Source organism: Salmo salar, chromosome ssa26 (genome assembly GCF_905237065.1).
Source record: "Salmo salar chromosome ssa26, Ssal_v3.1, whole genome shotgun sequence".
Classification (NCBI taxonomy): Eukaryota; Metazoa; Chordata; class Actinopteri; order Salmoniformes; family Salmonidae; genus Salmo; species Salmo salar.
Genome location: NC_059467.1, coordinates 15,026,840 through 15,037,425, shown reverse-complemented (window position 1 = coordinate 15,037,425; position 10,586 = coordinate 15,026,840). Strand labels below are relative to the sequence as shown.

At 42.9% G+C, this 10,586-nt stretch overlaps 1 protein-coding gene across 1 annotated transcript; it reads right to left on the bottom strand.

Moving 5' to 3' along the window:
- Positions 1–4,135: 4,135 nt before the first annotated feature.
- On the bottom strand, positions 4,136–10,358 carry LOC106587278 (skin secretory protein xP2). The gene is made up of 2 exons (XM_014175515.2): positions 10,114–10,358; positions 4,136–6,452 (listed from the first exon to the last, which is right to left on the bottom strand). Exon 2 carries the CDS (start codon positions 6,442–6,444, stop codon positions 4,711–4,713), a length of 1,734 nt encoding a protein of 577 aa, XP_014030990.1. The 5' UTR covers positions 6,445–6,452; positions 10,114–10,358; the 3' UTR covers positions 4,136–4,710.
- Between the last annotated feature and the right edge of the window lie 228 nt (positions 10,359–10,586).

Below are 10,586 nucleotides of genomic sequence, written 5' to 3'. Positions count from 1 at the left end.
AGGTCTGACTAATAGGCTTCTGCAGGCTCGTATATAATGACAGCATTAGTGCAGATGCCTAGATGGATAGCACGTTGGGAGAGAATGATGAACCAGAGACAGATGGAGATAGAGAGATACAGACAGGGGAAATAGGTTACTCATATTAGTTGACGTAAGTGTTCTGAAAAGAATGTTTTTACAGGAAAAATACCCTTTAGTTTTGAATGATCATATTGGTATAATCATTTACATCATGTTCCTTTAACTGACATTTTTAGGGAACGGTTCTGGCTCAAGCTACAGAGGAAGTAAGTAGTCCCTTTAAATAAAAAAAGCAGACATCATGTGGTTATAAGAAAATAGCAAATTCACCACAGTGTCTTTTTGCATGAGGAGAAAAATCTGGACTCATGTTGGGATGTATCTATCCACCAGGCTGATCCTCCTGCTTGAATAATAAATAATGTTGAGTTTGCCTTGTGGCCACCTGACACCCATTAGCTATACACCCAGCTGAGGGGCTGGAGTTGGGGGAGCAGCAGCATCTATCTTCTCTCTCTACATATGGACCGTTTTTAATACAGGCTCATGTTGTTGGGAATCTGCAGCCTCAAGTACCAGGATGTTGGCTTGGGTTTCATTTAATTACTGTCTCAATGTATCTTCCTCATTCTCTCCAAGTCACTGCTCGCTTGTCTGACTGTGCCCAACAATATTAATGTAAAAAACATCTTTGTATTCTGTAGAGGTACAAGCTATTGTACGCTCTGAAATGTGGAGGGGATCTGGCTGTTTTACTTGCTACTCATGATAATATGGCCCTTGAATTAAGTACACATTTTCCTTCCTGTTTTATTTAAAAGGCACCACTGAGAAATAGCTAAAATAAACGAGGTCATTTCCACATAAGAAAAAAGGACCAGGAAAGCACTTTCAGCTCTGTGCCAAAGCGTTAGTATAGAACACATAGTGTTAGAGTAACCAAGCAATGCAGCTGGGGATGCACAACTATGCAACTTATAGGCAGTCTTTAAATCAAGATGCAAGCAGGGCCTCTACCCCAAACCAAAGGTTACAGAGAGCCTAGCACAGAGAGTGAGAGTGAGAGTGAGAGAGAGAGAGAGAGAGAGAGAGAGAGAGAGAGAATGAGAAGAAGAGAGAGAGAAAGAGAAGGAGAGAGAGGGGGGGGGGGGGAGATAGAGAAATGGGCTGTTTAAAGGAGAAAAACCTCACCCCCCCAAGTGTAATATCCTCAGTCTGGGGTGAAGTACTGTAACTGGATTCCTCATGTTAAAATGTCCACACTGTGATCCCATCCCCTCAGGACGGCCTGAAACCATGAAAACTTCGCAAACACATGCCTCTGCTTACAATCATTTTTCTCCTTTAAATGAGCGAAAAATATGTTAATATTTGATGCAGTGTTTTTTTTCTCCAGTCCTTGGTTACATAACTGTTGGGTTTGGGAGATTTTTTTCTCCTCCTTTGAGAAAATATTCTAAAAAGATTAGCTAGGGGAGCAGGGGAAGTTTTAAACCTCTTGGTCACAATGGAGTTTTTAGAGGTGATATTGACAATAGAGCTGGTCTGTTTTTGTGGAGAAAAACGCAACCTTTGAATAATGCAAACCCAACCAAACCCTGTAGCTTGTCAAGCTTACTTTAATCTCACTGATGATCTCTCGATTGAAATGTAAGGGGGATTTAGATAATGATAATTTACAGGACGTTTTCTGAGATAAATATTTTATCCTATTTTCATATACACTGTAACCCATTGGCACAGAACACTTCAGAGGGGAGTGCGAAAACAAGCCAGCGTGTCCGTCCATCCACCCAACACCCCAGCTCTCAAGAACATTCCTTTCATAAATCTGAGGGCCTGAGTATTTCTTGAAGAAACCAGAGCGAGAATTTAGGGTTGCTATGTAGAGGAGTTCATTATGGTGCCGATGGAAGATGCTTGAGAACCTTTCATATCTCCATCGAATCTTCTCTCCGATTTTGACCCACGTCTATAAATACTGTGTGAGATTCCATATATAGTACATATGCCATAGACACTCATGAACACACACACAGACTCATGAACACACACACAGATACACACACAAAAATGTGCATCCACAAACACATACCATTTAACTCTCTTGTGCTAATGCATGTGCTTTGGCACCTACATGACAGATACCCTCTCGCCTCTTTTAAGATGTAGGTGCAAGCACCATGCTCAGGAGCATTCTGCAAGGGCCGATGAAGTAGGTGTCAAAACCTGTATTTCCTCACTGCCAGTGAAATTCTACGGCCGTTTCATCCTTCTCTTCCAAACTCTCCGTCCACCTGCCCAATGTCATCCCCTGAAACAGTGTCTCAAGCCAAAATAGTTATTAGCTCATTTGTAATGGTTGTGTTCTCCTCTGTATTGCGTCAGAGCTCTTCCTTTCATCCCAGACCCTCATCCCCCACTCACCACCGCCCACCCCCTTGAAAGTCCCTTCCTCCTCCAAGAATGCACACCCCTCCCCCAACCCCCCTCACCATTTCAATCTCTGAAATGTGGGGAGTGTGTGCTGCCCACAGAAATAGAATGAATAGAACAGGTATCCCCATTCAAGTCATTGATGGCATAATGGGTGGACTGGCAGCCATTTTGAGTGTACCCATGCCAGGAAGTAAAAGCAGGAAGTGTACCCTTGACATTGTGCTGTGATTTGTTGAGTCAACTCACTGACATTACAAAAAATACATTATATTGTATTAGCTACATCAGTTAGCATAATTTTAATGAACATTCTACATCACCATGGCAATCCAGCATCAGTTGACAGACCATTCCAAATTACCATGGAAATAATTGCATCACAATACCAGACAGCCATTGAGAGTGTACTCATGAGTTTACCAGTCAAATGAATGCAGTAAAGAGGTCAATGGAACACAGACAGTGGGGGATAGAATAAGGATGCAGGATTGGCGCACATTCAACAAATCTGATATAACAAAGTAGATATTCATCAAATCCGTCATGATTGATGTATTGTAAGTCGCTCTGGATAAGAGCGTCTGCTAAATGACTTAAATGTAATGTAAATGTAAATGTAATGTAACAGGCCCACAATATGGTTACTAAAGTCCAATTTGGATATATTTGGCTGTTTTTCCTGCATAACATTTAGAAGTTGTTCCTTTTCCAGTTTAGAAGAAGTGACTCCTAAATGCTAACTCCCGTTTGTGTAAGCTGGTAGCATAGCTAGCATACAGAAATTGGTGGTGGCAGTCAAAGTCGTTTTTTAACTGCAATGCTGTTGATTGGTGACGATGTCAAGAAAATGCTTTGGGGTTGGCATCTATAGAAACATTATATTCAGATTTTTACCTCAACCTAGTGTGAAATACACATATAAACAATAGCCTAAATGCAGGAAAATTTTGCTAGGGGCCAATGAGGAGATTTGGGATCTTTCCCCAACAGCATATTTCCCCCGTGTTTCCATGGCATTTCCATTGTTTGGGTCAAGTTCCATTGACCTCTTTACTGCATCTTTTGCCAGGGTTAGAGCTTCCATGCCCTCTCTATTCATTATATTTCTATGGTGCTGCCTGCCTACCACAGCTTGAAGTTCCAGTGAGATGGGTTATTATGATGTAAGAGGTAGAGGAACAGACGACCTATGAAATGATCTCTGTCTGCATGCATTAACATTGTCATATTTTTCAAAGAAACGCACAGGCAAGCCAAGCTCCACCAAAGAAAATATTTGCAAGGCCGAAGACCTTAGGGACGTTGTTCTAAAGGTAATACAATCAGGCGACCTCTAACCCAAAAGACACCTGGTCTGTATGTAACTGTAGAAGTTTGAAATGAATGATGTCCTGTAGATATTGTCTCCTACTGCTGATACTGGTGCACTCAATCTATCAGCCAACAACAATAAAGCAATGGACTGATTTCAGTTATAAAAGATTTCAATTTTTTGCACCTAGGGTTTACTGAGGGTTACTTATTATAATCAATCATAAAGGTATCTTAAAATACAGTCGAAATAATTGTAACATGTTAAAATTGACTAAAATGACCCGTCATTATACAATAAGGCTTTTTGTCAAATGACTTTTGCCTAATTGATATAGAAGACATAAGAACAAAAGAACAATCAGGTATAACAGTCTTTTTTTATTGTCTATTCCAAGCCATTAATGAACATTCCTCACTGTTTGCACCACTATAAAAGGCCAAAACTTTTCATCCATTATTTTTTCGTATAGTTAAGGAAAGGATATGTGAAAGTCTAAATTAGATCATTATTGAATGCTATTACAAAAAAACATTTTTAATATTCATCAGCCTCCCACACAAAGACAAGACTATTCATTCCATTCAACATTTCCAATGTCACATTTTTTGCTCTGTTGTCCAGTTTTGTTTCCGGTTTTCCTATACTCATCCCTCAAATTTCGCTGGCTTTCATCTCACCACAAATACTGCAAACACAGGCTGCCCTTCTGCAATGACATATGGGGCACAAAGACTCAGTGGGGCACACTGCATCCATGTCTCACATCTCTTCCTACATGTATCTCACTCCCCCTCTCTACACTTGAGTGGTTGTATTTCCTTTTGGTTAATCGGAAACTCCTTTGCCACAACAGGCATTTTTATATTTATCTTCAGAAGCCTGTGTTGGAGGTTTTTTTTCGGATCATTAGGGACTTCACATTTATATTAGCTTCAGACCAAGTCTACAGCCTGACTTATTGCCTCACCGATTGCCTCAGGAATCTGGATGTCGCCAGTCAGGTTCAAGTTCTTTTTTAATTCGCAGTCACTTTGCACTTCAACGGCATCCTCTGGCTTGTCAATGCCGTTGACACATTCCTTTTGCTGTGGCTCCGGGGCAGACACGGCAGCCGGCTCGGCTGCCTGCTCCTGACACTCCCCATTGACCTCAGGGGCAGAAGGCTCAGCAGTAGCCTCCACTGCGGAAACAACTTCCTTGTTGTCCAGCACAGCCTCCTCTTGCTCAGCGCTGGCCTCCTCTGCAGCCGCAGGTGCAGCAGATTCTGAAATGATGATCTCCGGGATGGGTTCTGCAATGTCGGCAGCCTCAGGCTCTGCTGCTTCAGTTACTGCATCAGCAGCTTCAGATTCAAGCTCTGCTACGGATTCTTCTATAGGTAGGGGGAGCTCTTCAGCGGCTGGTTGTGGGATGGATTCTGCCTCTGGCTCTGCGGCTGCCTCTGTGGCTGACTCTGACACGGCTTCTGCAACTGATGCAGGCTCCTCCTCCGGGGCGGATGAAGCTGCTTCTGCCTCTACTGGTGCCTCGACCACAGCCTCAGGTTCTGGGGCCTTCCCTGTAACAGTCTCTGTTTCAGGCTCTGGAGCAGCAGGCTCTGGTTCTGTAGTGTCTGTAATCTCTGCTGTCACCTCTGTGGCTTGTTCTGTAGCCTCAGAAGCCTTTTCTGGTACTGCAGCTAGCTCCACAGAGGCTACCTCAGGCTCTTCTGGTGCAGGCTCTTTTGGTGCTGCCTCAGGCTCTTCTGGTGCAGGCTCTTTTGGTGCTGCCGCAGGCTCTTCTGGTGGAGGCTTTTCCACTGCGGGCTCTTTTGGTGCAGGTTCTTTTGGTGCTGTTGCAGACTCTTCTGGTACAGGCTCTTCCACTGCAGGCTCTTTTGGTGCAGCCGCTGGTTCCTCTAGTGCCGCTGGTTCTTCCGGTGCCTTTGTTTTATCTGGTGCTGCCGCAGGTTCCTCTGGTGCTGCCGCAGGTTCCTCTGGTGATGCTGCTGGTTCCTCAGCTGCTGCAGGTTCTTCCGGTGCTGCCACGGGCTCTTCTGGAGCTGCAAGCTCTTCTGGAGCTGCGGCTGGTTCCTCTGCTACTGCTGCAGGTTCTTCCGGTGCTGCCACTGGCTCTTCTGAGGCTGAAGGTTCTTCTGGTGCTGCAGCTGGCGCTGGGTCCTCTGGTGCTGCAGCTGGTTCTCCTGAAGCCACTGGTTCTTCTGCTGCTGGCGCAGGTTCTTCCGGTGCCACCGCTGGCTTTTCTGGGGCTGCAGGTTCTTCTGGTGCTGCAGCTGACGCTGGGTCCTCTGGTGCTGCAGCTGGTTCTTCTGAAGCCACTGGTTCCTTTGCTGCTGGCGCTGGTTCTCCAGGTGCTGCCACGGGTTCATCTGGTACAGCCGCTGGCTCTGCGGTGGCCCCCTTGGCCACTGCCTCTATAGCTGACAGGGCCTCTTCTGTCGCTTCTGTGATGGCTACCGCTGCCGACTCCACTGCTCCCTCCACTTCAGCAGACACCTTAGGAGCAGTCTTCGCTGCCAACTCAGCGACCGGAGCTGGTGCTTTGCTCTCCACGGCATGGGCCACGGCCTCAACGGCACTCACAGCAGCCACAGTAATCTCCTCCTTCTTGTCCTTTGGGTCGCTGACATCGTACCCCTTCTTCCTCTTGCTCAGCTTGCCTCCCATGGTGTCTCCTAAAAATGAATAATAAAATCAGAATTACTTAACAAGTGTGATAGGTTGTTGCGTTTGAAAATATATGCATAGCATACATCCGTTTCCTTTAACTACAAACCACAAACCTCAATACCAAGTTAAAGCTGAAGAAAATGCAAGGCATTGCAATCCTGCCTCTTGTCTCCGAGAAAGCACTCAGTCAGGCTTTAAAGGGGGAAGGCATTTCAATCTGGAAACCACCCTCTGCCAAATACTATTGGCTAAAAGACAACTGACCACTGCATGGGAACTACTCCAAGTTCTAAACTATCCAGTGCTCTTGTATAAACCACAGGACAAGACACCCTCTCTGGAGTCTTAGGTAATGTTATTATGTGCCAAGTGAGCCTCCCATTCTACTGTTGCCCTATAATGGTCTGTTTTAGTTGTACACGTATTCCCACTGGTATACTTTTAGAATAGCAGGTTAGAGGCACCGTTAGAGGAGGAAGGGGGACTTGAGTTCACAGAATAAAGAAAAAAACACAAATGCTTTTAGCTATAGGTTTTCGGAACCTAGTGAGCACTTGTTGTCAGGACATCTAAAATGACTGCAAGCAAACCAAAAGAAAGAGAGGGAGGGAGAGAGAGTAGGAGAGAGAGAGAGGGGGGATGGGGGATATAGCTATCTAGTGCACTGTAAGTAAGTAAGGGATAATCAACGAGGGGTTATTCGTTCTGTGGAAAATAATGAACGACGTGGAATGCCCTTCAAGCCAATCAGAAACGACTATTGAACAATGCCATGGTATTTTGAAAACTACAGGTTGGTGAAACATTTTTTGGGGCTATGGTTTGGATTTGGTCTATCGTTTAGTGCAAGGGTTAGATAAGATTCAGGCCAGGGTACATGGATAAGATAACATACTATTTTACAGACCACAAACTCGTGTTCTGCATAGTCCTGTTACTTGCAACCACAAAAGCATTGGAATTAAGTAAGGGATAATCAACGAGGGGCTATGCGTTCTATGTAAAATAATGAATGATTTGGAAGGTGTGTTCCACAACGTGCCAGCGGACTGGAACTGACCTTCCACAAAGATGCATTATTTTCCAGATTATGCATAGAACCCCGAGTTGATTATCCCTTTTATACCATGCCTTTTATACCATGGCTATACCATGCTACTATAAAAGTGTTCATTTGCAAGTACAAATGTGTTCAACATCCACTGAAGTAGCTAGCTAGCAAGTTTACTAGATAGCTACAATAGTTGCCATGGTTAAACCATCAGCTAAACCATCAGACCTAGCTTGCTATTATGAAAATCAAATTCAACAATACCAATACTGTTTTAAATGTGACTTTTGCTTTCAAAAGCAACTCAAACAAAACATGTAAAAAATGTATGATAGCCATTAAATTCTACCATGCAAAAATACCTGTGTGTTATTTAAGCAATAATGCCCGAGGGGGTGTGGTATATGTCCAATATACCATGCTAAGGTCTGTTCTTTTACACAACACAACGCATTGTGCCTGGATACAGCCCCATTGTGCCTGGATACAGCCCTATTGCCTTATTGCTAATATAAACTGGTCGCCAACATTATTGGAACAGTAAAAATACATGTTTTGTCATACCAGTGTTATACAGTCTGATATACCACGGATGTCAGCCAATCAGCATTCAGGGCTCAAACCACCCAGTTTATAAAGGGAAAAAATGCATGCTCTAGAATGCCCTTCAAGCCAATCACAAAGCTATTCAACAATGCCATGGTATAATACTGAGTAGTAGTATCCCTGAGTTAGTACCATGCATCATCCACTGATGACAAAAACATATAGCTAAACTATTTGCTTAAGTATGTGTGTAGGGTTAAGGTTATCACATTGGTCTCACTCACAAAAGAGTGATTATTTTATTCCATTGCCATGCTTGTAAGAGGAAGAGCTGATTTCAACATACCTCAACTTCCCTTCCCTCTATCAGAAAACCGAGAACTGGGAATTAAATGTTATCTGAGAGATATGTTTGGTGATAATAGTACTAAATTAATCCTTAAAATAATAGTAGGCTGGCTGTCAAATAAATCAATATTTACCATTGGAATGGATATACTAAATAGGTTACGGTTTCTTCTGCCTGACATACAGTATCAAGTGAAGCCAAAAGGTGGAAAATGCTCAACATGCAGGCGGTTCTCAAAAAAGACTATTCTTTGAGGCAAAACTAAGTACGAACGTAACAATAGACTATGACATTTTCCGCAAGTACTTCGTTTGACCATATCCAAAATGTCACAAAAATAGTTGAATCTAATTTGGCCTTTTCGTCAGATGGGTGACAGAGCGACTGCCATATAGCATATTTATTTGAACTGCAGCACACAACGGGCGTGATCATAATAGGAGCTGTCCATAGTACTGCATTGGGGAAATCAAGAAGGGATGCAGACAGAGGGAGCCGTGCGCCAGGCCAGCGCCGGTAGACTAAACAGCTAAATCCATGCTGATATCAGAGCAGCGATTGTTCCCCTGCACTAAGCTATCGGATAAACAGGCTTTCATATTCCTCCCAAGACTGTCCATATTTGAGGGTCGCTATAGCATGCGAATTAAGTTAATTGCGGGGGTAATTTATATGTGTTTGACTCAATTAATTTAATCAGTTTACATTACATTTGCATATACACACACATTAAACGAAAAACAGTCAGACATTTCAAAATGAGATTTTAATATACATCTGCCAAAAGCACATGACAATATTCACGTATTGGGGATTATAGGCGAGGGGATTAAACAGTAACAGTTTAGGGGTGTGAGGGTTAAACCAATTACAGCAATATGATCACACACAGATTACTGTCATGTGTTATTTTGTCTTAAAACTCAAATCTGGCTAAAGACACGTTAATTACGACGAAGGAAAATGCGCATAGAATTGAACAACTCCTGTTGCCATAGCAAGGCACTAAGAGACGTGCATCCTAGCCTGCTACAGAATGAAGTTAACTGTGAAACCCACCTGATTGTAAAAAGTATAACTTTTATAGTTTGGATGGATGGCAGTCTTTGATATTTGTCATTATAGAAGAAATATAAGTAATTATTTAAAACGATATATTAACGACAGTGAAGGCACAACAAGCGCAGTGACTCCATCCCCCCAACCACATACACACCGCTACTGCAATGTAGCCATACCGTCTAGTGGGGCTCCACAGGCGTGTAGAGGCACGATGGAAAATATGTTCGTATTTTTTCTATTAAGCATGAATCTTGATTTGTCATCTTATTCTGCACTTTATATTTTTTGTATGTATTACATAAATTGATTTGGGCACACACAGCCCTGCCACCCTGATGCTTCTGGATATTTTTTTTCTACGCCTCATAGCGCAGACAAATTGTTAAAATCCCAGCCAGGACTCCTTGGAACATCCACATAATAAAACGCAAATTATGGCTCGAAGATGTTGAATCTGAAAATCTAGCACGCACCGGTAGGAATGCAAATACATGAACAAAAGAGAACAAAGGATAGCTTATCCAACTCTTTCTCCCTTCTCTATTCTTCATTCTCCAATTTACCACAACAGCATGTTCTATATGTTCTCTTATTTTCTCCAGAATAAAAAAAAAAAAACATACAAAAGCTGAAAAATATAGATACAAAGTTCACCAACCTGGATTTCTGCCTTAAACCCAAACGGTAAGGTGAGTCGAGGAGCTGATGTATTCCCTTGCAAGACTGAGCACGGACTGATAATAGAAAGAATCCTGCGACTGAAAGCTGCACCAAAGTCCTCCTCGTTCCCTGAGGTGCAATCTAGGACTGTGCTTTTTTGAAGAGTGCCCCTATAGGTTTGCCAGACATCATTCGCAATCACAATCTATCCCACCCACTGCCTGCAATCTAGGGGAAAGTGGGGTAAATTGAGCCATTTTTTACATTCAGCATCACTTTGTCAAGGGAAATATAGTATTCTTTCTAACAAAGATATCTAGGCTACATATATTTCAGGATGTTGTGTATCCCTGGAAATATTCAGAATTCATGTAAACGTTACAGTTTGGAAAACATAGCTTGTTTTCTCTTAGCACAACTTACCCCTGTTATTGGGTAAATTGAGCCACAGGACAGGGTAAATTAAGCCAC